We start from the raw sequence: 27,941 nt of genomic DNA on the forward strand, positions 1-27,941 counted from the left end.
CTAGAACTCCATTGTTAGCATTTATACCATGACATTAAACCTTATATCCTAATTAACAAATTGTTGGGTTCGCATAACAAGATAGCCAAACATATGATTGAATGTGATGTCTACTTCATATAATAAACTATGGCAATGCTTGGATTTTCAATATTGAACTATGACTTATCAAATTCTAGTTCCATTCCACTAAATTACGATATACTCTCTACCATCATATAGGAACAACACTTACATTTTTTTCTTACATTAGCTTTATTTAAAACAAATTGTTTTATTGAACTGTTTAAACATCTGATTCAGATACAATGATTTAAATAGAAATATGTACAGAAAAAAATAGAGCATGTAAAAACTCAATGAAATTCTCTTATGCAGAAGAGAGAAAAGGGAAGAAAACTGACCTCAAACAGAAGATTCTGCTTAAGCAAACTAGAACCCCTGCAACAACATGAAAAATTAGTTCACAGTTCTTTCAAACTTCTTTCAGTCTGAGATGCCTGCTAGCTCTGTTTACAATCAGCTAAAAATTCTACCGCCCCTCAGTTTGTTGAATAATTATTTACAACTTCTTGGGAGCAATGTGAAGATAAACAGTTCATTCAGGGTAGCCTTTTAAAAAATATTTAAGTATTTCTGCATCTCCAAACCCCCAAGACAATACTTCAAACTGAATTGACTGAGCACAGCTTCCCTCCCCTCTTGCTTATAAAGCTTAAAATATTTACATTGAATCAAGCAACTCCCCCTCTCCCCACCCCCCATGGCTAGGAATTTAAACAAAAAACACATCCTCCCTTGTTATTTAACCATAAATTGTAACTGGCAGGATTGGGATAATTAAACTAATTTAAAACAATAGTATTAAGAATGGAAAAAAGTATCATACAAAATTGCAGGATACACAATATTCCTAAATCTTCATTTGGCCATAGCTGAATCCATGAGAAAATTCAGAATATACAACATAGATGCGTAGATGAAAATAATGTTATGGAAAAAATGTATTAAGTGAGCAACTAAAGAACCAGAGGCTCTGGCAGAGATGTCTCAGACTCTTTTAGGGGTCAGAGGGCAACAGTCTCAAGCAGTACAGGCCATCATATTCTCCGTTCAGGGTTAAAAAAAAACAACCCTTGAATAAATTTTGCATTTTTAAAGAACAAGTTTTTAATTATCACTCAAATGAATAAATTAGAAAGTGGGCATAACTTTCCCTGTAAATTTCTATATGCTAGATGAAACCAATCAAAATGGCACAAGATGAGTGGGATGAGAATAAAATGTGCTATTCCATCTTCTATATAAATGTTGCTTTGTTTTCAGCAGTAAATGGATAGAAGTTCCACATGTAGTAGCCTTGGTCCAAGTTTATTTTCCTTTCTTCTGCATTCTAAATAGTTCTGCCATTTTTAGAATTTTTAAAAAATTTACATAACCCAAGAAGTTACTCCAAACTGCAGAAATAACCCCCAAAAGTAAAAGGAAGCTCTGTAATACACAGAAATTATGAGCCACACAGATGAAAAACGGGTATAACAATTCAGTAGAGAATATAATGATGAAAAAAAAAGCTGCTATGTAGAATTATGGGTAGGTCTTGGATCTTCTTTAGATGAAATATTCATGGTTTCATTCTGAAAATATTTAAAATGTGCAATAGTTGGGACATATCTCTGACCAGCAGGGTAATTCAAAACAAACGAATGCAGCCAAGTTCTTCAAGCAGTTTCAAGTGTGCTTTAAGACTTGTCATAATTCTTCTACTAGAAAAGGTAATCCAACAAAACATATACCTTTTATTTTATCTCAAAATGAAGTCCTGTAGCAAATCAACTGTCAATCATCTCAGAGAGTTCAAGCAGAAGCTCATCCTCATCTTTTCCTGGATCTAAATCAATCTCTGCTTCTAATTTGCCTCCTGAGATTTCCCAAATCAGTTTATCAAAATCATCTTCAACTGAAGATTGAATCTTCCCACTTCCTGTTGAGCTCAGTCTGCGGGTCTTTGCTACTGCTGCACGGGAAGAACTTGGGTTTGCTATCTCTGCTTGCAACGTGGAGGCTACCTGGTTTTCCAAGTACGGCTCAGAGCTTCACAAAGGGGGGGGGGAGGAGAGAGAGAAACAAAACAATTAGACATCTTCAAGTAGAAAACAGACATCATCTGTAAACCTTTACAAGATTTTCAGTTCAAGTAAAATGGTGCTGGCATTTTACATAAAGTTAACTGTAGGCAGAATAGAGGTAGGTAAAGTACAAATTATGTTGTGGCAGTATCTAGGCCAAATAACAAGCCCAGGATGTGCAGGCTAGCAGGAAAAAAGAGGACCTATATTTCATGGCATGTAGTAAGGGATTGAACCTAACCTGTATTACCCCAGAGCCAAAATGTTAAATCTACAAGGCTAGAAATCAAGAAGAACTTTCTGGCACATTAGCTATCAGCCGATACTATATGCTATCCTATAAGATAGTGAATTCTGTTTTGATGGACATCTTCAAATAGAGGCTAGATCAGGGGTGTCAAACTGGTGGCCCACGGGCCAGATACATCACGTGCAGACCACACCCACCCCAGCTCTGCAAATGGGGGAAACATCACAAAATGTCATGTGATAGCAATGTGGTACCCCGAGTTTGACACCGATGGGCTAGATAGTACCTGTAAGAAATACTCTACCAAATTCTGCAGTGAAGAGGTTTAAACTAGATTATCACAAATGTATCTTCTAATTCTATAATTCTACAAAAGTGCCATTACATAATACTGCAATGTTGGCAGTAAACGTTTGTATGGATACTTTCCCACTACATAGCCTACTGCTCGCTTTTAAATGTTCATATTAATTTAAGTTAAGCAGTATATAATACACAGAAAAGATTAGACTGCTATGGGCATATCAGGCATAATAAAAACAGCACATCTTGTAGCATTTTGAAAGTCTAATGTAATTACTTTAATATAGTAAGTCTCTATATTAAAAGTAATTTAGTAAGTCTCTATTTCAGATACAGAGGGCTACACTGCAAAGGATGCCAAATAAAACTATTAGAATACCACAGGATGTTTGTTACTATACAACTACCAAAATATTACAAATGTTTTAAATAAGAGATAACCTAACAAATTATTGTAAAAACAAATACATGGCCTGTTGTCTTGGGAATCTTACAAGATTAATTACAAATTGGTTTAAAATACTTTTGTCTTTTAAACTTTGTTATCTGCAAACTCACACTGCATTTTCAAAACTATAAGCAAATTAGATTTCATTGTCAGTAATTTGAACTATCCACATGATGCTTATGATGCTTTCCAATCTATAGCCAAATTTAAAGAAACATTTTGATTTTGTTTTATCACAATGGTGGACCAAAAATCCCTAGAAGAAAATCTTATATTACTTATATTTGATTTTTAAAAAATATGTCTAACATATTAAAGATATTTCTTTCACAAATATTTTCAGAGTTAGCAACCAGGTACTATTTTTTTCAGACTGAGTATATTCAAGGTTCTTAAACAATTTTTTCTCAATCTACTTTCATTGGTTATTACCCAGATACCTACTCATAAATGTGAACAGAAGGAACATAAATATCATATGACCTAATTGATGCCAAGTTAACATTCCACTCCGTCCTGCTGTTCTATGAGAAAATTCCACTCATTGGCAAAATGGGTATAAAAAATAATAATTACCTGTTATAATCCACTCTCTTAGGCATACTGTCCTTTGAAACATCTGGGGAGCTTTCCTAAGGAAAATAATTTAAAAAAAATTAAACTCACTCTGAAGTTCACTATCACCTCAATTATTTTAATCCTTGGCTTCCATTCCATTGTTTTTTAATGCAAAATAATACATATTCTATCATTATAAATGGAGAGCTCTCTGAAGAGGTTTAGATCTAAAAGTGCTCTCGCCCATCTTGTAAAATTGTTACTCCTATAAGATAGAAAAGTATATAATTCAGGCTAGTATATATATATATGTCTTACTAACTTGTTAGAATTCTTTAAGGGTGTAAATAAACACACAGATAAAGGGGACCCAGTTGATATTGTATATCTTGACTTTCAAAAGGCTTTTGACAAAATCCCTCACCAAAGGCTCCTAAAAAAGCTCTTCAGCCACGGAATTAGAGGACAGGTCTTGTCCTGGATTGGTAACTGGCTAAATTGTAGGAAGTAAAGGGTGGCAATAAATGGACAATTCTCTGAATGGAAAGAAGTAAGAAGTGGTGTACCTCAAGGTTCAGTTTTGGGACCTTTACTTTTTAATTTATTCATTAATGATCTGGATGTAGAAGTAAATAGTGAGGTAGCAAAGTTTGCTGACGACACTAAATTGTTCCGGGTAGTGAAAAGTGAAACTGATTGTCAGGAGCTCCAGCAGGATCTCTTGAAATTGAGTGAGTGGGCAACAAAGTGGCAAATGCATTTTAACCTAAACAAGTGCAAAGTTATGCACATCGGGGCAAAGAACCCCAATTATACCTACCAACTGATGGGGACAAAACTTTCCGAGACAACCCAAGAAAGGAATCTTGGGGTTTTGGTGGACAGCTCAATGAAGATGTCAACCCAGTGTGCAGCAGCAGTAAAAAAAAGCAAATTCCATGCTTGGCATGATTAGGAAGGGAGTCGAAAATAGGTCAGCAAGCATTGTATTGCCTCTGTACAAATCGATGGTGAAACCACACTTGGAGTACTGTGTACAGTTCTGGACCCCGCACCTCAAGAAGGATATAATGGAACTGGGAAAGGTGCAAAAAAGGGCAACAACAATGATAAAGGAAATGGAGCACCTCCCTTATGATACTAGGTTACAACGGCTTGGTCTCTTCAGCCTTGAAAGACGGCGTTTAAGGGGTGACTTGATTGAAGTGTATAAAATCATGCATAGGATAGAAAAAGTAGATAGAGAAAAAATATTTTCTCTATCACACAATACTAGGACAAGGGGGCACTCCCTAAAGCTCATAGGTAAGAAAGTGAGGACAAATCAAGGGAAATATTTCTTCACCCAGGGGGTCATTGGTTTATGGAATTCACTTCCAGAAGAGGTCGTGACAGCTGTCAGCCTTGATAGCTTCAAGGCAGGATTAGACAGATTCATGGATGCCAAGTGTATTGGTGGTTACTGAAACGGATGTCCATGTGCCGCCTCTATGTTGGTTGAGGCAGGCAGGATTCCCTTGAGTACCACTTGTTGGAGAAAGGGAGGGTCTTGCCTTCTCTTTCTGCTCAAGATCCCCATGGACAATTGGTGGGTCACTGTGTGACACAAAATGCTGGACTCGATGGGCTTTGGCCTGATTCAGCATGGCTCTTCTTATGTTCTTATATAGAACAACCTAATGCCCTCGTCATCTCAGAATTTTAGTAGCACAATCTAACAGCATGAATCTATTTTCTTACCAGAGCTGTGTTTTCAGAAGCAAACGTGATCACTTCTGTGCTTGTGATAGGGCTCAGGGGCTTCACTGCAGCAACAGAGGGATGACACTCTGCTATTTTTCGCTTCTGTGTCTGCTTTGCTGGAGAAATGGGTTTCATTCCAGAAGGTTTTACATTCATCTTGGGTTTGACTGAAATATAAAAGCAATCCAGTGAGAATGGGGTTGTAACCTCTCTGTTAATGTTGCACAAGATGTTTGGAAAAACACTTCTTCAAAGAAATATATTTCAATCAATTTCAAATTTTAATGTATGGAACTATTTAAAATTATATTTTTAGAGTGATGACAAAATACTGGCTAAGCATTCTTTCCACACTTCAGTGCTTCCCACACAAAAAGGAATTATAACAAACTGCGGTATTCTGCAGAGAACGCAGAGCTAGAAATATCTCATCATAGAGGTAGAGCTTCTCAACAGGAGGAACTAATAGTTGAAAAATGAAGTCAGCTTTCTGCATACTGTAAAGGGGAAATTTACATAATAATGACTTCTGAGAACTGAAGATTTTGCTCCTATCTGTAAATAATATAGATGCTTGAACCCTTATCCCACTAATATGGACAAGTATACACCTGAAACAAAGTTGAACTGTGGGGAAGATTGATACCATGCAATATATAATGGTTCTATTTCCCATAGGACTATAAACAATGCTTTTCTTGAAACAATCAGAATAAACTGATCCACAAATAGAAAAAGTTCCAGATTTACTATTTTAGAACACATTCAACAATACTGTGCTTATTTCCATCAGACAATGTCTCCCGAGACAAGCAATTGTTGACACCTAACTAAGACATATTAAGAAAAGGAATTAAAATATGCAGATTTCCATTATCTCAAGAACTTGATAAATGTTCAAGTATAACTTGCAGATCAGAAATGTTTTCTATTTAAAAAACAAGGAAATATTCTAGAAAGAGAACTTTACCCTTCGTTCTTGGTTCTGCAGCCTGAGGGGAAAGTTTCAGGCCTTCTGATGTTCCCTCCTGAGATCTCACCAACAGTCTTTTGGAAAGTGGACGTGTTTTCCTCGTAGCCACTGAGGATTCAGAATTTGTAGTCACTTCTGGCATTTTTCCTTCTGTTATTTCTTCCCCAGCAAGTGGCACAGTCACTTGTAGTTCCAGGGATTTTTCCTCTTGTTGCTGCTGCTTTAATCGTTGCTTCTCCTTCCTTATTTCTTCTAAACTCTTCACGTAGACTTTAGAATGTGAATTACTCACACTCTCATTCAAAGGCTGCATAGATGAAAAAGAAATACTTTTTTTTTTAAAATGTCCAAGAAGCAATCAATGTATGTCCTTTTAAAAATGAACACACTCTTATCAGTCCACCCAAATAAAATATTATAGCCTTGTGATGGCACATGGAGCCATATCTGCTAGTACGGGAGCCACTGCCATAGATCAGCTGCAGCATGCATAGGCGCACTGGCCAGCTGATTTTCAGCTGGCTATGCCCCTCTCCCTCCAACGAGTCTCCAGTGACCATTTTGAGGTAAGTAAAAGGCTCACATGGAGGCTCTGGAAGAGTGTTTCTGGCCTTCAGAGGGCCTCTGTAGGGATGGGAGAAGCCATTTCCGTTCTTCCCAGACTCCTAGAAAGCCTCTGGAGTCTGGGGAGAGCGAAAAATGGGCCTTCCAGTTCCACCGAACGTTGGCAAATGAACAGTTTCCGGCCTCCAGAGGGCTTCTGGGGGTTTTCAAGTGGTCATTTTTGCCCTCTCCAGGCTCCTAGAAATCCTCTGGGGCCTGGGGAGGGTGAAAAACGGGCCCATCCTGGCATCACATGGCAAAAGCGGGGGAGCACAGGGGCCAGGTGCATTGAATTACAGTGTGGGCATGCGACTGCGCGACACACATATGCACCCCCCACCCCCCGCTTTTGCCATGCAATGGCAAAAATGTTAGCCATCACTGTTATAGACTTTAGGGCAGACAGCATCATTCAACCAACATTTTTGTTGTTATGCAATTTATAAAAAAATAAAATATATTTTTTATTTATTTAAAAACTCAATCCCTGGTACATATGTTTTGCTTCTTGGTGGAAGCCCAAAGTCAGAAAGAAATGCATTGCAACTGCAGTAGAGATCAGCTTGATTATAATTTCCTACTTAAATCCTGTTTCCGAAAACATATGAACAGAATAATTTGTATGGAACAAAATTCTATACTAAATGTTTGATTTTCATTAAAAGTATTTTTTTTCTAATCAGTGGTCTATTTGATAGCATAACCTGCCATCTGTAATATGCTGCAACATCAACTGTTGATTATTATTCATGATAATGAGATCTAAATAACTCAGAAAAATGAGGATATCTATTTTATGTCAAATACCAATTAAAATACCAGATGTTCATTTCCAAATATACTAAATAAAAGGATGATACAGGGAACATGCACTCATAAAAGCTACCTTCTTACATTATAATAAAGCTCACCTTTGTAGCAATGTCCCCTATAGAAATTCTTGGAGAAGACCTCAATACCAGAGGTTTTTCTTCCCTTTCAGGAGCTGTTGACAAATCACAGGGATAATTCTAAACGAACTACATTGCCACCATGTTTTTTATAATATAGATTGGAATAACAATGGTTTATTTAATCACATACTGTTGTCGGGGTAGAGGTTATTGGTTTTTGTTTTAATTATTTTTACTACATTGTGTATTGCTTGTTTGTAAACTTCATAGTGTCGCTGCGACAGAGTAGGCAGCTATATAAATTTTCTAAATAAACACAGACACAGACACACACACACACGTGCAAAAGTACACATCAGGGGGAAAATGCTGCCGGTTCAGGAGAACCGGTAGCAAATATGTTGCCTGGATCGCCGAACTGGTAGCAACCGCTGGTTGGCCACACCCCCAAACCGGTCCCAGATTGGTGCTTGCTCCCCCTCTACTGCCCCATTTCTGCAAAGGCAGAGCCTATCCTGCAGTGCAATCCAAAAAAGAGAGGGGGATGCTGCAAAAAAAGGCCACCTTTCACCCGTGCCTGCGTGCCTCCCGTGCTCTGTGGCACTTGGAGCTCCAAACCTGTTCTGCTGCACTTCCAGAGCAACAGGCATGCCAGGGCTACCTTGCACACTTCGCCTCTGTGCACTGCACTTGGAAGGTGCCACCGCCACCGCTCTCCCTCCGTGCCTGGTTGCACACATCCGCCTGCACCAACCTGCCCTCCTGGAACAGCACTAACATTCGCTTTCATTTCCTTAAGCTGCACTAGACGGATAAATATCCTGATATTCTACTGTCTATAACAAATCTCTGTTAATAAGATTAAAATGAAACAGAGATAATTTCTGTCACACTACTTCAGAATTACTTATATTTTAATTTATAATTCTAAAGAGATCACAAACTTCATGATTGTTCGGCAATAAATTTTTATTTCATATTTAAATCACAGGATTTATGTAATCACTAATTCTAAAATGTGAGTTTCTAATAAAGATTATTTTTTAAAAAAAATATGACCTTCTCAGGAATTCTTTTTTCTAATATGTTAAACAATAAAAAACATGATTTTTTACAAAGCCAATCATCAGTCTGTTCTGATAGTAAATGAATATCATAATTTCCAAATATGTATTTCATTACTTACTATAACTTTACTTCTAGGAGAGTTAATATAAATCATTCTAAAAATATTTGATTTGCTTATTTTTAAAAAACAAGCAAAGAATTCCAACATGAAATAAAAGTGGTTGAGATTTGGAATTGTTAAATCTATTTTACTTCTCAATTCTGAAATAGAGAGAGATATCTGAGGAACAGTGAGAGTTAGTTTCCTCCATCTTTATTTTTGACATTATACTAATGTGCCTAGCATATTAACATGAATAACTATGGTACTACTGTATTTTAAGATCTAGGCCAAGAACATTTATCCACCCTGTTAATAATTGGCTTCAAAATGAAACTGGGAAAAATACATTCTGAATGCATCCTTTAGAAAATTAAACACCTTTAACAAGGAAAGTTTGATACCTGTCAGCTTTGTAACATATAATATTCTCCTCCCAGTTATAGTTTGTTCAGATTGTATCTGTGTCTTTGACGTGCTCTGCAAACTTTGCTGCATGCGGAGTGCTTTCTCCTGCTTTATTTCCTCCAGAGTTTTGATATGCACTTCCCTAAAGTCCTTGGTTTTGACAGAAGGCCCTTCCAATTTTCTTCTTTTAGATACAGCTGTACCCAGAAGCCCTTCTTTCTGAGGTTCACTCTCATGGTTTGGTTTGGAAACAGACTCTTTTTCAGTTTTTATTCGCTCCTTTTCCATTTGCCTTTGTTTTTTCTCAGCCAAGATTTCAGAAAAGGTTTTGATTCGTACTGTAGGAGATTTTGACGCTGGATTGGGCTGTGTTATACAAACCACTTCAACATTGGGTTTGGGTTGGATTTCTCCCTTTTTTTGACTAGCTTTTTCCAAGCGAATTTCTTCAAGTGTTTTAACATAGATTTCACCAGTTGGTTTTGCAGCAGACTCTGAATCACCAAAACAAATAATTAAATCTTATACAAAGACTGTATTTTAAATGTCATTAAGACCTCACACTTTTTGCCCACTAAAAGATTGTATTATTCCCCAATGGTTCTAATGAGACAAAAACAAACACACCAAATATTGCTATGCTTTGTTTCACTTTAAACTGGTTGTACTTCAAAAATATAAATAATTCTTTTCAAACTTTGCCAGATTTTCATATAGTGACCTAGAAGCTCAAAATAAAAAAGTGTAAGATATGAAATATATGATGAAAATAGTGAACAAGATTCTTCATTCCAGCAAACATAGAACTTCTAAAATTTAAAGGATTTAAAATACAATGTTGGTTGACTTTATTCAAATTTTTTGAACAGATAATTTGCAAAATACTATTCCCTAATCCTAATTCCATAGTTTTTCCTCACTATTATACATTATAGATTAATTTAGAAATCAATGGAAATAAGGATTGTAGCTTAGGTATCACTACAGAGAGCATTTATATGCTTTGTAGTGTTTGTTGTATTGTTTGCAAAGTTTGTGTTTTTATTTTCTTTTTCTATGTTGTTTTTAAATGTAAAATGTAATAACATTTTATTTTAAAAAATAAATGAAATAAGATTAGTACCTGTTTCCATACTGCTTTGCTCAGAGGCTAATCCCAGTCTTTCTTTAAGAGACCTGGGAACTTGAACTGAAATAAAGAATGAAAAAGTCAGCTACAGTCACTTTTTTAAAAAAGGGTTTTAGAATCAAACACTTGAAATTTATGTGCACCATTTACATGCATGATGTATTACATATTACCCCATCTAATATATTAAACCCTCAAGTACACATACAACTACAATAAATATGATATACAATTTTGAAGTTGTTTTAAAGAAAATGTGATTATTTTCTTGAAGACTATAGAAACATTTTTTATCCATAAAATTAAAACATTAGATTTCCTCCCCACAAAAAATGATCAGAGACTTTCTCATTATGTAATTATGATTTATTTATTCTAAGAATAAATCTAATGAAGATGCTGAAGTTATTTGGTTACTGTAAGAAAAGGAAGGTGAAGAGCATAACACATGACAGTTGTTATTTCTAAGTTTTCTCCACCACACATACATTAAACAAATATTAAGAACAACACTTTTACAGCTGCCAGAAATAGCTGTTTCTAAATATAATCTATACCTGAAATAAATAAAATCTATTTTATTAATGTAACATCCATACCTCTTTTTGGTGTTTTTTCTGTACTTTCAAGTGAATCCATTTTTTTCCCCAGTCTATCAGCAAGGCTACGCTTTAATGGAATTCCAGTCTCAGTGACTTACGGTGAAAAGATAATAAATTTATGTGTCAGTTTTTTTAAAAATGTAAATATTTCTAGTACTCATGTATTATACACGTCTCTAATTAAAATCATAGCCCTTATTTACTTAGATGATACTGTAATCTGCCTTCAGAAGGTATGTGCCTGGAATGGCAGTGCACTTTTATATAAAAATAATTTCATAATGCAATAAATAGATTAACTGAATAATTCTAGTCAAGATACAATAAAAATCCATTGTGTTTCTAATTCTATTCAGAGGTAATTCAATAAGTGGCAGAAATGAAGGGAATACATTCCTTAAACTTTGTATAACTATGCATTAATAAAGAGAAACATGGTGGTGATATATAACAAACGAAGGTGAGGGGAACAGACATCTCCTTACAGGTAGTGCTTGACTTACAACAGTTCATTCAGTGACCATTCAAAATTACGTCACTGAAAAAAATGACATGAACAATTTCACACTTATGATTGTTATAGCATCTCCATGGCCACGTGATCAAAATTCAAATGCTTAGCAATTGACTTACATTTATGGGCCATGTCCCTTTTGTGATCTTCTGACAAGCAATGGCAATGGGGAAGCCAGAGTCATTTAACAACCATATCACTAACTTAACAACTTCACTGATTCACTTAACAACTGTGGCGAGAATAGTCATACAATGAGACAAAATTTACTTAACAAATGTCTCACATAACAACAGAAATGTTGGATTCAATTGTGGTGATAAGTCAAGAATTCCCACCCACCCCCATCTGATTACTCACCCACGGGAGACTTCCTTTTCCCCAATCTCTCAGCAAGTGTTAATCGAATCTGAGGCTCTTCACCTAGGACAGTGAAATACAAGGAAAGTTAAGTTTTGCTTTCCTACCAAAAATATAAACAACTATTGCCCCCTTCAGTTACAAGGAATATTAATTGAGATAGAACTTATCTATTCATGGCAAAGCTAGTGTACATTAAAGAGTAAAGTTAGAAGAGTATTAAATATGAAATATAACCGTTATTTTCTCCATAGGAGATGTTCTTAAGAAAAAAGTTAATTACGACATGATAGTTTCGCAGTGCCATATTTCTGTTAAATTATCCTTTTATAGTTAGTGAGTTTCAGATCATTTTTTTGTTGCAAATCATACTGTTAAATAAAGTTCCATCATGCCTAAATTCCTATATAAACATATTTAAACCTAACTGACAGCAAAAACTAACTGTAGTTACCCTCAGCTAGAAGAAATAACATAAATAAAAAATAAATAAATAAACAAAATAATAAAGACAAGATTTACCTTTCCTCGCAGATAAAGTTACAGTTCTGACCACAGTCCGTGTATTTTCTTTCTGTGGGCTTGGTTGAGCAATCATTACAGAAGGACTATCTGAAGAAAGCAAAAAAAAAAAAAAAGCTATTAAATTTCACGGCAGCTGCTATTTATGATTGGAAGCTTAAGTTTAGATGCTTTGTAAGAAAGCAACCCAACCAAAAGCCAGTCACCAGGCTAGAAACCAGGAAAGTGTGAGTTATAGTTCCTCCTTAGACATGAAAACCAGCTGGATGCCTTTGGGTCAATCACTCTCTCTCAGTCAAACTCGGCTCATACATTAGTTGTGGAGAAAATAGGAGGAGGAAGAAGTCAGTATTAAAACAATAACAGTGGCATAAAACAAAATCTTAAAAAATCCTGAAGTCAATAAAGTTTATTTAGAACAAATTGCAATAGTGGTCAATACAAATCATTCCTTGCAACTATACTTCAATACCGCACATATCATGGAACACAAAATACCAGATGAGCTTGGAGCTGAAATAGTTCTGCATCTTAATTACTAAACTTGCAAATCATTACAACTAAAGGAAAACATAACATTAAAGTCACATTTTTCATTTCCTTAAACAATAATCAAATACCATATTTTTCAGATTATAAGAGGCACCTTTTTCCTCCCTAAAAGAGGCTGAAAATTCAGGTGCTTCTTATACTCTGAATGTAGCGCCCCCCCCCCCAGCTTTTTTTTGCAGCCCTAACCAGGTGCTAACAATGATACCAGCTCTTACCCCTTGCAAGCTCTTTCATTGTTACTCTCTGTCAAGAATGTTTTCCAAACTCTGTCTTTGTAGGGTTTTTTTATTGCTCTACTTGCTCCAAATGTTTCTTTTCTGCCCTAACCAGGTACAGTGGTACCTCATGATACAAACTTAATTGGTTCCAGGAGGAGGTTTGTAAGGTGAAAAGTTCGTAAGATGAAACAATGTTTCCCATAGGAATCAATGTAAAAGCAAATAATGCATGCAAATCCTTCAGGAAAATCCCAAACTTTAGAAGGGAGGCGAACAGAGGGCATGGAGGAGCAGCTAAAGGGGGCGGGTGGAAGAAGCAAGGCTAGGCTAAAGGGTGAGTGGGAAGGAAGAAAGGCAAGGGGGGGCCCCCTCCCTTTTCTTTCTTAAAAAGACACCCCCTCAGTGCTTGCAAACACGCTGTACTCCTAGTTAATTTAATGGAGGTTTTTCCCCACTCCAAGCCACCCCTCCCTTTTCTTTCTTAAAAAGACACTCCCCTCAGTGGTTGCAAACACGCTGTACTCCTAGTTAATTTAATGGAGTCTTTCCCCCCCTCTAAGCCACCCCTCCCTTTTCTTTCTTAAAAAAAGGGGGGGAAAGAAACCCCTTCATCTTAGCAGCAGCGGCTTGGGTTCGTAAGGTGAAAATAGTTCGGAAGAAGAGGCAAAAAAATCTTAAACACCGGGTTCGTATCTTGAAAAGTTCGTTAGAAGAGGCGTTCGTAAGATGAGGTACCACTGTACTAACAATGTTCCCAGCTCTTACTAGCTTGCAAACTCTTTCATTGTTATTCTTTGCAAGGAGTGTTTTTCAAGCCCTAAATCTTTGCAGGGTTTTTTTTCATTGCTCTAACTTGCTCTGAATGTTTCTTTCCAGCCTTAACCAGGTGCTAATGATGTTCCCAACTCTTACCGACTTGCAAGTTCTTTCATTGTTACTCTCTTTGAATAAGATTTTTTAAAAGTCCTAACCAAGGGATAAAATAATGTGCTGAAGCTGACCAAACTAAGGATGCTAGCCAGATGAATATTTTCCTCCCCAAAAACTAAGGTGCATCTTATACTCCGAAAAATACGGTAAGGTATTAGCTTCATCACATTATGTAGGAATAACTCCTTAAAACAAAATTACCGTTAAGTAAATCTTCACAATGGACTTCGTCTCAACAATGTAGAAATACATTCTCCAAGAAATTATCAAAGAGAACATGACAAGACACTTATAAAAGAAAAAAACCCAAAAAAACCCATATTGCTACTTTGATTTCTCTTTCGTTTTATTTTATTTCATTTCTTCAAGAGTTTAGATTCCAAAATTCGAACTTTTATCTGAAAAATGCAGATATCTCACATGTCACAGAAGTGAGTACACCCCCTGATATTTTGTAAATATTTAAGTATATTTTTTCATTTGACAACACTTAAGAAATGACACTTGGTTACAATGCAAAGTGAGTATACAGCTTGTATAACAGTGTAAATGTGCTGTCCCTTCAAAATAATGCAACACACAGCCATTAATGTCTAAACTGCTAGCAACAGGAGTACACTAAGTGATAATTCTAAATGGGACCCATTGTCAACATTTTGTATGGCCACCATTATTTTTCAGCACTATATTAACCCTCTTGGGCATAGAGTGCATCAGAGGTTGCCACTGGAGTCCTCTTCCACTCCTCCATGACATTATGGAGCTGGTGGAAGTTAGAGACCTTGCGCACCTACACCTTCTGTTTCAAGATGCTCCATAGATGATCAATAGGACTGGAGACATAGGTTAAGACTGGAGACATGCTTGGTCAGTCCATCACCTTTACCCTCAACTTCTTTAGCAAGGCAGTGGTCGATTTGGAGGGTGTTTGGGGTCGTTATCATGTTGGAATACTTCCCTGTGGCCCAGTCTCCATCTGCTTCAGTATGTCACAGTACATGTTGGCATTCATGGTTCCCTCAATGAACTGTAGCTCCCCAGTACGAGCAGAAAGCATGCAGCCCCAGACCATGACATTCCCACCACGCTTGACCTCCTCACCTGATTGCTTGACATCATCTGAACCAAATAGGTTTATCTTGGTCTCATCAGACCATAGGACATGGTTCCAGAAATCCATGTCCTTAGTCTTGTTGTCTGCAGAAAACCGCTTGCGGGCTTTCTAGTGAAATCATCTTTAGAAGAGGCTTTATTTATTTATTGGATTTGTATGCTGCCCCTCTCCTTCTGGGACAACAGACCTACAGACCAATTTGATGCAGCATGCAGCATATGGTCTGAACACTGACAGGCTGATCCCTATCCCTCAATCTCTGCAGCAATGCTGGCAGCACTCATACATCTATTTCCCAAGGCCAAATTCTGGATATGATGCTGAACATGGGCACTTAACTTCTTTGGTCGACCATGGTGAAGCCTGTTCTGAGCGGAACTTGTTCTGTTAAACTGCTGTACGATCCTGATCACTGTGCTGCAGCTCAGTTTCAGGGTCTTAGCGATCTTCTTATAGCCTAGGCCATTTTAATGTAGAGCAACAATTCATTTTTTCAGATCCTCAGAGTGTTCATTGCCATGAGGTGCTATGTTTAACTTCGTGACCAGTATGAGAAAGTGAGCCAAATAACACCAAATTTAACACACCTCCTCCCCCTTGTACCACTAATGAGTCACATGACATCAGGAAGGGAAAGGGGCTACTTGGACCCCATTTGGATATTATCACTTACAGGTGTAGTCACTTTTGTTGCCAGCAGTTTGGACATTAATGGCTGTATGTTGCACTGTTTTAAGGAAACAGCACATTACAGAGTATACAAACTGTACACTCATTACTTTACATTGTGGCCAAGTGTCATTTCTTCAGTGTTGTCGCATTAAAAGATATACTTGAAAAGTATGTCTGTGACATACTACATAATTTCAGAAACCAAACATTTACAATATTTGACAAGATTGTAGATTTTTCAAATTTAAGACCATTGACGAAATATAATCCTAATACTACACACTTTGTATTCTTACCTTTAACTTGATTTGCACTAGTCACTGATTTCCGAGTAGAAATTATCCGCAGTCCATTTGGACTTTCTGTAGATGGTTGTTGAGCAGGCATTTTAGATTCATCACCTTCTTCAGATAATTGATCTGAAAGGAACACTGTTACTTTAATTTTAATGCTGTTTAATCATAAGCAAGATCTACTGATCTTAAATTAGTAGGGGATCAGGTTAATGTGCCCAGGACTGCTTCTCATTTACTATCCATAATTTCTTATCAGAAATGACATGTAGCCCTAACACTAAAATAAATGTTTAATGTCTACTTTCTATTTTCATAAGTTAGGAGGGTTATTGAGCTATATCTTGGGATTTCATACTAAATCATAAAAATCCATAACTTACCATTAATTATGTAATTTCAGACTGCATTTAAAAATTTAGAATAATTTGATTAACTGTCCCAGATTGATTAAACCTTCTATAGAATAATAGCATGCTATAAAAGTAGGTATCAATAAAGTAACTATATTTAATTTAATCTAGAATCATTAATGGACTTAAATGTTATGACTTACATGCATAAAATTTAAATGTTGCCTTTTTTCTTTAAAGGAGAAAGCTTTATACATATTTTAATTATTAGGACTAGATTTTTCAGTTTACATGGAAATTCATATTATTCTGATTGATTTTTTATACTGATTACCTTTGCTAATTCTTAGTTTTTGATAATGGTTTTAAAGTAATGATTTGATTTGATTTGACTACTATAAGATCACATTGGTATGCAATTCTAATCTAATACCATTTTGGAATTTTTATTGAACTTTATATAGCTTCCAATTCTTTTCTATTAAAAAAGGAAACAGCTAAGTATTCATTATTCCATGAAAAAAGTCACCTAAATCTACCTATGTTATACTGATGGTTGCTATTTGTAACAGTAATAGTAACAGTAATAGATTCCAGTATTCATGTGAAAATACAGATGTGACTGACTTTACACTTTAACTTTATATACAAATGCATCTCACTTAAGATAGATTGCATCCAGAGGTGGGGGTTTTGTGGAGCAGGGGAGGCATGGAATCTTATCCTATTGCCTAGTGAGCAATGAAAGAAGTGCCTACTTCTCTGCAAGAAACTCTCATCAACCAGATTTAAACTATCGAAATCCTTCAACTGTTAAAAAAGTATTGTTGACTTTGGAACAGAAGCAGACACAATGATATCTGGCAATAACTGAGCCATTTGCAAATGTGCTATAGAGCTCATCTGGGCTTTACATCTTTTCTCAACTTTAACAATATAGTTCAATTACGGAAGTGACTGGACATATATGATAACATGGAAACCAAAAACAACAGCTTGGTCCAGATGAAGCTTCAACTGAAGTAACCATTATCAATCATTTGGGAATTCAAGCTAACATCTCTGGATTTCCTTTTTGTAAAAGCTATCTTTCTTAAATAGAAGGTATGATTTGATGAGTTTGGGGGAAAAATCTGTCCAAGCAAATGGTCCAAGACAACAGTATCTTCATTTTATATTTTATCTGCTATGCACATTCTCCCTTTATTTTAAAATTATGTTATCTTGAACAAGTCATTTAGCTCACCATCATCATCTTCATCATCGTCTGCTGCATTAATAACAACAGGTGGATGTGTGGGACTGGGGACGTTTTCAGAATTTTCCACCTTCATCACTCCACGCAACTGAGGTGATGGGTTAGACTGAACAGAAAGTTTGTTTTGTTGTGCAGTCTTCATCTCCTCTTCTTGAGACTCAGGCACATTTGAAAGAACAGCTTAAACAATGAAACAACATCAAATAATCCATTTAGTTTGGTCAAACTCAGAAAAAAATTCATTAAAATCTATGAGAATTTAGAATAACTGGCATAAATCCCACGATTTCAACAATCCTTCTCAAAGAACAGCAAAATTGAATTCAGTCCATTACTCATAATATATACAGGGATTCCTCAACTCACGACAGTCATTTAATGAACATTCAAAGTTACAATGGTCTCAGAAAGGATGCTTTATGGCCTGCGTAAAGCACTTCTGGCCATTGTAGAACACTGTGCCTCTCTTCTGCGGCTGGGTATTTGGGAACAGGTTGCCAAGCATCCTGCAATAATGTGATGGCCATTTGCAATCGTTTCTGCCAACTTCCCCAGAAAGTTCATGAGAAGCCAGCACGGGGGAGCTGAAATTTTTCACTGGGTTGCAATAATAGAGCTGAAAAGTTCAAGATTTTAGCTCCATTCCTGTAGCTCCCCCCAACTTTTAAACATACTGTCTATATTTTAACATTTTGTGTACACCTTAAAGATTCCCTCTTTGAAGCAGATGGGTGATTCATAAATGTGAAAAATAAATTTAAAATAAAATATAATAAAGTAAATTGCACTAGTGTGAACTAGATTCAATTACATTTTCTGTTCTTGTACAACCACTTGTATATATTTTGCTGACTACTTATTTCTTATCCTTACTACTTCTTACTCTTATACTTCACTTTGTAAAAAATTGATTACTCCCAAAGAGAATGGCATGGGTGTTTTCTTTGTGTATTTGATATGGAATTATCTGAATCAAATGAGAAACTTTCAACACAAAAAATTCAAATGATGAAATAACTTTCACATAAGCAAAAAAGCCTTGATCTCTTCCACTGGATTATGAACCATTTATTAATGTGGAATTGGTGATTATTACAAATTGGGTCAATTTGGTGCGGTGTTATAGTCCTAATGAGTCCAGAATAGTTTTTGTTATTATATTCACAGAAGTATGTGCACCCTGACAATAGAATACAAGCAAGTTTGTATTTATATGAAATTACCACAATTTTCCAAGGAAAATATTTAACTTACTCTTGCTTGGAGGTAAAAAAAGTCCATCCACAAAGCGCCCCTTGTTGTGGTGAAAAGCACAGTTCAATTTCTGACAGCCCAATGGCTGATTCTCCCAAAAGCATGGTATTTCGCTGCGCTTTTTCTGAAGACAAACCAAACCAGTTATTAATTATATATAGAAGAGCCTGCAAGTTCACAGTATTAAGAAAGCAGCACATGCAGTGCATTCAGATTAAACAAAAAGCTCCAATAAACATAATATGGTTTCCCAGAAGGCACATTGCTTGTTGCTGGTGGATGGATGGGAAAGACTGAGTGGCTATGAGTTTTGGATCTACAAAGATTTGAAGATTTTCCTCTTTGGCTCTGAATGGAGCTATGTAGCTTCCATAGACCTCAAGGCAGTGAACATACTAATATTCCTACCTTCACAGGTTTTCCTCACATTAAACCTGTCAGGTGAGTTGGATTGAGAGTGATGGGTTTGTCCTTGAAAATTGGAAGCTACAGTTGCTAACACTAGTTTGCGAGATGTACTGGTTCCTCATCAGCTTCTGTATCATCTGTGGAAAATCTCCCTAATGATATCTGCATATCTCATTCACTCTAATACAGTGGACATACTTTGAGTCCTTTCCTTAAAATAATGCCAAGTAAAGGGGGCCAGTAATAGTGCCTATAACAGTGATTGTATAATGTTATATTAAAATCCTGCAATTAAAGAGATTATAACCTCTTCTAATTTAGGCTGTTAAAACATTTAACAAACACACTTTTTCAAATTCAAATTGATCTAGAAAGATATTTTCAAGCTCTGATCTATGGTGAACTGTAACATTATATGTATAAGTACAATATTATTTGTACTGATGGTCTGTGAACACCCTCCTACAAAAGTCGAAACAAGGCCATAAGTATTGTAATCTACTTAATTTCAGCAATGCATGCTTTCCTCCCAAATGCCCAGCTTCTCAGATTAAATGTACTGCTTTATTGTTATTGTTATATAAGCACTTACATCAATCTCCATGTGTCTAAAGCGGCAGATACTCCTGAAGCATCGACCTTCCTGCCAGAGCACACAGACAGTTTCATTTCCAAGGGCAGCTTCACAGTGACGAAAAGGGCAATTATCCCCCTATGAAAAATGGTAGAGAATGGATGATTAAGATCAATGGGTGAAATCCAATATCATGCAAATAGACTTACATACATAGCACTTTCCCTCAGCCAATCTCCCTGCAAGGCCTACATTGAATTTGAAATGAAACACTCAAGATGCGAAGAATTTCAGCTTTAATTCAAAGAGTTTGAGAAAAGTGCCAATACTTCACAAATTTAACAAAATTTAACAAAATTTCACTTCAAATACAAACCTGACACTCTCCGTCTCAGTGTATGTGTATACGAAAGTGTTTGTGTGAGAGAGCACATGCTATGTACTTATGAAAATGAAAAAACTAGGGAAAAAATCTAGGTTGTATAAAACAAGAAAAAACAAGTTTATTCTAAATGATGAGAACAGAATTTTCCTGACTAGCAAATGAAGTATGATTTAAACAATCAAGTTAAATCAAATTAAAGCTATCCCATTAAAGGTAGATTTCAGAACAATATTCTTTGTAGCATAAAGATAGCTATAATAGTAAGATGGATAGCAATAATTTCACATCCTAAGAGTTATTATTCAAAATGTGAAAAGCAACTCCATTCATTCATTTTTTAGGGGATTATGGTTTACTGAATTTGCTATAAAGTTCTATTTTGTATGATGAAAGCATGCAATATGAAAGTGGATAGCTCCCCTTTACTTGCTCCAGAAGCGGGGTTAGTTTTTCTGATGCCCCTTCTCCAATTTTGGAATGGTAAACCAAAAAAAAAAATCAATGAAAGAACACTTGAGAAATTTTCCATGTATTCGTACTTTGGATATATGATTATATAAAAAGTTTAGAAAATAACATAATATTTATATTTGCATAAAGAATACCAAAAAGTGATCATTGTATCAGCTCTTTACTGGCATCATGTGAATAACTATACCCAAAATACAATAAATGAGACATGTCAATTAAATATTTGCCTTAATATAGTCAAGTTCCTTTAACTTATTTTTGCATTTCCTATATATAAACATATTACATATTTTCCATAACTACATCATTCTTCACTAAAATTAATGAGGGGGTATTGTTAAATTGAATATGGTGCAGTTATTGAGTTACACATGAAATAATACAAATATGCTCAGAAGACTCAATTGGCATGAAAAAAATACCTTTGTACAAGTAGAGTAGAAATAGAAGTAACAATCGTCTCCTTGGTTAGACATATTCAAATTAATTTTCTTCAAGTTATAGAAACAAATGGCTGAATACAATTTTGTTAATTTTTCAGCAATGGTTAATCACAACGATGTTTAAAATAGCACAATCTTCTATACTGGATTTAGAAATATCTTCTTTAAATTATAATCCTGAAAAGCAAATGAATAAAAAATTTAAACATCGGTAAAAATGTTACATTTGAGAGATAGAAACATCAATTTCCGTAAAAGTTTAACACCAATAAGTACTGGGGGTTTTTTAAAAAGGTGTCAAGTTATTACCCTGTTTTCCCCAAAATAAGACATCCCCTGATAATAAGTTAAATTGGGCTTTTGAGTGCATGGCAATAAGGCCAAGCGCTTATTTCAGGGTTCAAAAAAACAGGATCTTATTTTCAGGAAAACATGATACATGCATTTATAGGTACACATAAAATTTATAGCTTATCTTGGGGAAGATATGAAGGAGATATTAAGGCTTGGAGAAAAGATTACAGTCCAGAGATGGAAGGAAACACGAGAAACTCAAAATAACCCCATTTAAATTTTGTTTAATATTACGTATTGGGCAGAGAAAGATTTACAAGATGCCTTACAACTGTAATGAAGCATTCCTGGAACCCTTGTAGTGTTTACTTCTTGACTTGGCTTATCTTAAAAGGCTGCTGTATTCACCCTAATTATAAACTCTATATGATTTACAATTTGATCATATCCAAATACAAGTCAGGATACTAGCTATCACCTATACAAGTAGCTTTTAGCTTGCAGCCTTAATTGAGTTTGAAATTACAGTTGCAAGTTGTGTTGGTCATTAAGCAATTCATGTGACATCTGAGTGTATAGCCTTTTTCATAGCAGTTGTTAAGCATATGCGGTGATTGTAAAGTGAACATTGGTTGCTAAGCAAATCAATTGTCTGCAAACATAAATATGGTCACCTGAAAACTAAAAGTACTGTAAATTATGCTAGACATATCCAAAATGTAATCACAAAACCACAGGCAAAGTATTGCTGTTGAAATTTCAAACCTGGATGTATATTAGTCTTGGGAGGTCTGTTATAATTCTGAACAATTGATAAATGAGTGTGACAAAAACTACTTGTAAAACCTGTCATGGTATAGCACTGGTTGTTTATGAGATGACCTTGTTGTGTCTACTTGTTTCATAAGGTCCAGCAGGATGAGCATTCTCCAGGTCCCTTCCATTAAGCAAAATCATCTAAAGTTTCTTGTTGCAACACCTACCCTATGGAACAATCAACCTTGCTTAGGCTTCTGTAAGGCATCAAGGACCTGGCTCTTTACTAATAGCAGGCCTCTTGTGAATATGGAATACATTTAATTAACCTTCTCTGTGGTGGCTCCCTCTCTCTAGAACATCATTCCCAAAGATTAGAATGACCCCCACTCAAACACTCTTCTAGAAGGCTGTTTCTGTTTCTAAGGCGCTAAAGACCTGGCTCTGTCAGTGGGCCTGGGGAATCCAGAGGGACAGAACCCTTATCACCCCATGGTTGGAGGTGATAAGGGCTTAGTGATATATTTTATGATATGGTTAAGCAAAACATTATTAAAACAGACTTAATTCAAAAATACAGACTGAAATACCTTGGTACGATCAGCAGATACTATCTTCAAAAACTTCGTTATTTTTTTCCTGTAGGTCGAATCAACACTCAATCCATAAAATAGCAACGGGATATAAAGATTTTTCTTCCTCACATTGCCAAGGACACAAATCTCATCCTCATTCAAAATTCAGATAAAGGGTGAATTAAAACTATTGGAGAAAATAAGTCCATTTGAATAGCCAGGGAAGTTGGAAACAGTGGTTATATCGCCTCTTCAAAATAGTTCATTTAAAGAGGAACTTGTTTCAAACCAGCTGCAAAGAAAATCTGTCTTCCACAGCCAGGGAATTTTACTTTTTAAAAAAAAAAATTAAAACAATGTTTCAATTTTTGTCTTCAAGATCTCTTCACCTATGAAAAAGAGAAAAAAATCTTCCCGGTCTTTATTAACTGCATGGTAAAAATATAGTAGCTTTAAGGTCAGACATATATATATATATACACACACATAAAGTTGCATATTATGTGTTTATACATGTAAAATGCATATGTAAGAGCAGTATTAATAAGCTACATTTCAAAAAATCAGTTTTCAATGTAATTACATTTTTAGATGAAGTTTATCATACAATACAAACATAAATAGGTATGTTCATACTGCATGACAAACTTTACATTTGTGCCTTGTGAAAACTATTTTTAGATTAAATGGATAAATCTTTTGTATAGTACTATTTGCAACATAACATTAGGAAAATAAAGCATTTTTTGTCCATCCTATTCATTTTTAAAATATATATAATTTAAAATTTGTTCTCTTGTCCTCAGTGCAACCTTTCCCTAAAAAAAAGGTGTTGCTGCTTTTCAGCAATAAGATTGAAAGGCTGTCACTGATCTAGCATCCTAACAATGTTTTCACAGTCACACAGCAAATAAGGTGCGTGTAAATCAGAACAGAATTTATTCTTTCCAAATGTCATTTTACATATGTAATTTAAATGAATGTAGAATAATAAGTTGGAAAGTTTTATTCCAGACAAAATCATTTCTCTTTGGATATTTATAATATAATATTTTTCCAACTCTAAAAGAGTAGAGGAATTTTTTTTTAAGTCTGTTTTGAAATTCAATAATAGGAATTTAAGAAAACATCTGTAAAATTGCTTTTTTATCTGCATTTTTAATGCATACTTTTTAATGCAACTTGCCTCGCTGGCACAAAATGATACTAGTACTCCAGATGAAAAAATCTGAATGAAGGGAAACTCAAATACATATGATTTGCCATAATCATTCCATTTTTAACAAAAAATGTATTAACTGTTTAAATGGTTAAAAAAAATTGTCCTTTAGGTGCACAAAATTTAACACATAGTGTATATTATAATAAGCAAAATTAAAATAATGTTGTTAGGATTGTTTTCTTTGGGAAACAATATAATGGTACCTGTCCATTTTGTACATATGCCAAGCATTTTGCACACTGTCTGTTGTTAAGTAATTTAAGAACACACCATCTTTCCTACTTGGGTAACAGATGACTGTTAGCCTGTGGATTAAGCCAGAACTACTGAACTGTTCCACTGCTGCATTAAAATCCCAATTATTTTAAAGGATGTAAAAAAGATTGTTTTTTCCATCTTTAAGTGCAAAAATAAATAATTTGTATCTCTTTCAACAGGAAGTCAATTTCTGTACTTAAATGGAATTTTTATAAAGCTGAGTAATTTTGAATTCAGTTGGTACAAAATCCTAAAGAGGGCCATTAATCTTTTGGAGGGGAACTACGATTTCTAGCAATATAAAATAAATATTTTTAAGGCAGAAGCTCTAAAATTATAAATTTTCTGCTCATTTCAAATTGTTTCACTTGACTATAAAACATCAACAATTAGCATGTTCAGATGACACAGGATGTTTGTATGTTTACATGATTCTTTGAAGCTGTAAATGTAGGCGAGCATGTCATGGGTAAGACAAGGGGTCAAAGTCCAATCCCTCTTGAATTCCATTGAATTTTAGTTGATTAGATTCTTGTGCATAGGATTGAGCCTATAGGCTTGACATATAGTCCTGATCCTTTGCACCTAATAGTAAATACTGTGTAGGGAATATTTTCAGCTACATTTTAAACTGTTCAAAACATCCAAAATTAGAGCTATCATTCTGCTAATTAACTTGCCATTTCACGGTACTAATTTACATAACTGTCAAAACTCTAAGTAAAATTTAATCAAAACTGTGAAAATATGATCTGACCTTGTTACTTGAGTGGAGAGATTTGTTGTCCTGAAAGTACTGGTATCCAATTTCTCAGCTATCCCTACCAATATATAGGACAGTATTTATCAATGTAAGTTGTCTAAAATTGTTTTTTTATGATTTGATAACCTTCTCCTTCAACTATTTAAGTCTTTCCTCAATTACCACACTTGCCAAGAGCAGCAAATCTTAACTGCCTTCTAATGGGGGAGATCTGATTACATTAATGTTTGCATATATCAACCACCTCTAAAATTTTAGCATCCAATATTTGAGAACTTTAACTCTATATGCACCTCTGCGTAAGTTCTTTTTAGCTCAACTGAACTTTATTCTAAATATATTCATTGATTTGCAAAGGAGCCTACAGAAGTTGTTCCTTGAACCAAGAATCTAGGAAGACAAAAAAGAATGCTTAAATTTGCATTGATGAGCCAAACATTGTGTGTCTGTTATGAAAATCTTTTTGCAGGTGTTGGAAGGGAAGAGAAATAGACTGATCAGAAATATTGAACCATCTCAAAGGGCTGAACAGGGCTCATATGCAACCATAATACTAGTCACTTTGATACTCTTTGATACTCTACTTTGATACTCTACTCTAATACTAGTCCTTTGATACTCTATTGTCAGATACAGTCTATAAAAACAGGCATGTTTTCACACTAAGCTTTCAATATGAGATAACATAGAAAATAGAATATAGATTCAGAATAAAATGAATTTTCTTTGCCCCGGCTTTTTCAATAACTACCAATACAAATTTTAAGTAAAGTCCACTCTGACTCACAAAAGTGATTGATGTTACATATTACCTAGCTTTTAAAATTCTATAGAATCTGCCTTATATGTTACAACACACTCCCCTTCTAGAACACAATTCCTGTTGGTGGTTGTGTTCTATATGCCAAGAAAACAAGCAAAATACAGTAGTTTAGCCATTATGGTCAGGACTACTCATTTTGCTTCTGTTTCATTGCAACTGTTTTGTTTAAACAGAAGCTATCTATTCAAAGCCAGCATCTTATTTTTATATATCCTGTAGCTAACTAAATATCAAGCATGAAAATCTTCATTTAAGACACAAACAATTCCAGTAATATGATTTTACCATATTACCTCTTATAAAAAAAGGCTCTTCCAGATATGGTCCAGCTTTCTTTTATAACAGCTCCACAGTCTCTAGTTTGCTGCAGTTACACTGCTACAGAAGGCAATGACAAAATACTTTCAGAGATGCCAAAAAACCTGCATGGTGTTCTTGTCACCAAACTCACATTAAGGAAAAAAAGTCAGATAAAGTGTACTACTCTGTTTATATATGTGTGGGTGAATGTGTGTATTATATTTTTTTTTAAAAAATACACGAAATAAATGTTAATCTATAGCAAATATAAATAAATTATTACTTTCTATTAGATTAATAAACTGTTTTGGGTCTCTTTCTATCCGCCTGCATACTAGAAGGAGCTGCATTTTCTAATCCACTATAATTACTGTATTTTAGAAAAACTATCTTTTAAAAAAATAGTAGGCATAATACTAATCATTTCCTATAAGCAAAATATCTTGCAATCAAAGGACACCATTCCTTTCCCTCCAATGTTATCTTGTGGGAAGTATAAATTAACTTTTAATTAACCTTGTATTCTAGCAACTCTCCAATGTCTCTATCAAAGTAAGCACTATTTTATTTAAAAAATAGGATTATCAAACAAACAAGCACGGGTCTATGAACACCGGTAATCAGGTGAGGATTACACGCCAAAATTCACGTTTGTTAATTGTTGTTTTTCCATCCAAACCTCTTAAGGAATTAAGGAAAGGGGTTTAAAAACATTTAACCAAAAAGAGGGATTAAATGGAAGGGGCTGGCCTAGGAATACAATAATGCTGTACCCTTTACCTAAAAAGGTAAAGAGCAAAAGGGAAAGAGACAGAAGGTGGTGGAGTGGGATAGAGGTGGGGAGCGAGAGAAGAGATTCTAAAAAAATTAATAAACATCCAAACACCGTTGGCAGAAATTAGGAACTGGGCGTTAAACCGGAAAGTTAAGGCGCGAATGTAAAGCAGAGCAGGCCGCGGGGAAGAGTCGGAACAGGGAAATAAAGGCAGGCCGAGGCCCCGACTCCGGGGCCTAAAGAGGAAGAAGGCGTCCCTGACTAAAAAGAAATCGATCAATTATCCGCAAGGAAGCCGCTGGCCTTACTTCGGAGACAGGGGAGGGGGAGAGGGGACCCAGGTCTTTTGTCACCCATACGGAGGGACTTTACCGAACCCCGAGAATGTGACGACGACGACGGCAGCAAACTCTCGTTTCCCGCACCGCCGCGCTTCGACCGTTGGTCCGAGAGGGCGAACATTCAACTCCTCCGTCGCCGTTAACGTCGCCGTTGCCCTCTTCTAAGATGGCATCTCTCCCTGACGCTCAGCAGGGCTGCCCAGAAAGAAGATGGCGAAAATAAAGGCGTGGTGTGTTTTGGGGGGGGGGAAACAGTTCCGCTCACGTGACCCGTGAACGCCTCGCTCTCCCCATTATGAGCGAAAA

The 27,941-nt window shown here is 35.6% G+C and overlaps 1 protein-coding gene across 11 annotated transcripts; it reads right to left on the reverse strand.

Moving 5' to 3' along the window:
• Positions 1-236: 236 nt before the first annotated feature.
• On the reverse strand, positions 237-27,941 carry ZC3H11A (zinc finger CCCH-type containing 11A). Of its 11 annotated transcripts, none has more exons than XM_070745419.1 (19): positions 27,672-27,941; positions 26,513-26,597; positions 25,391-25,454; positions 23,169-23,217; positions 21,508-21,705; positions 20,248-20,367; positions 19,248-19,371; positions 17,982-18,173; positions 16,386-16,508; positions 12,604-12,693; positions 12,082-12,144; positions 11,205-11,300; positions 10,600-10,665; positions 9,473-9,970; positions 7,919-7,992; positions 6,402-6,711; positions 5,429-5,598; positions 3,707-3,762; positions 237-2,094 (listed from the first exon to the last, which is right to left on the reverse strand). In XM_070745419.1, the coding sequence occupies exons 5-19, from the start codon at positions 21,559-21,561 to the stop codon at positions 1,833-1,835; spliced, it is 2,298 nt and encodes a 765-aa protein (XP_070601520.1). In that variant the 5' UTR covers positions 21,562-21,705; positions 23,169-23,217; positions 25,391-25,454; positions 26,513-26,597; positions 27,672-27,941; the 3' UTR covers positions 237-1,832. The 11 variants fall into 11 exon arrangements, with proteins under 11 accessions (XP_070601520.1, XP_070601513.1, XP_070601512.1 ...); XM_070745412.1 differs by having other exon boundaries at positions 23,169-23,581; positions 27,667-27,826; XM_070745411.1 differs by having other exon boundaries at positions 23,169-23,542; positions 27,667-27,815.

Source organism: Erythrolamprus reginae, chromosome 3 (genome assembly GCF_031021105.1).
Source record: "Erythrolamprus reginae isolate rEryReg1 chromosome 3, rEryReg1.hap1, whole genome shotgun sequence".
NCBI lineage: Eukaryota > Metazoa > Chordata > Lepidosauria > Squamata > Dipsadidae > Erythrolamprus > Erythrolamprus reginae.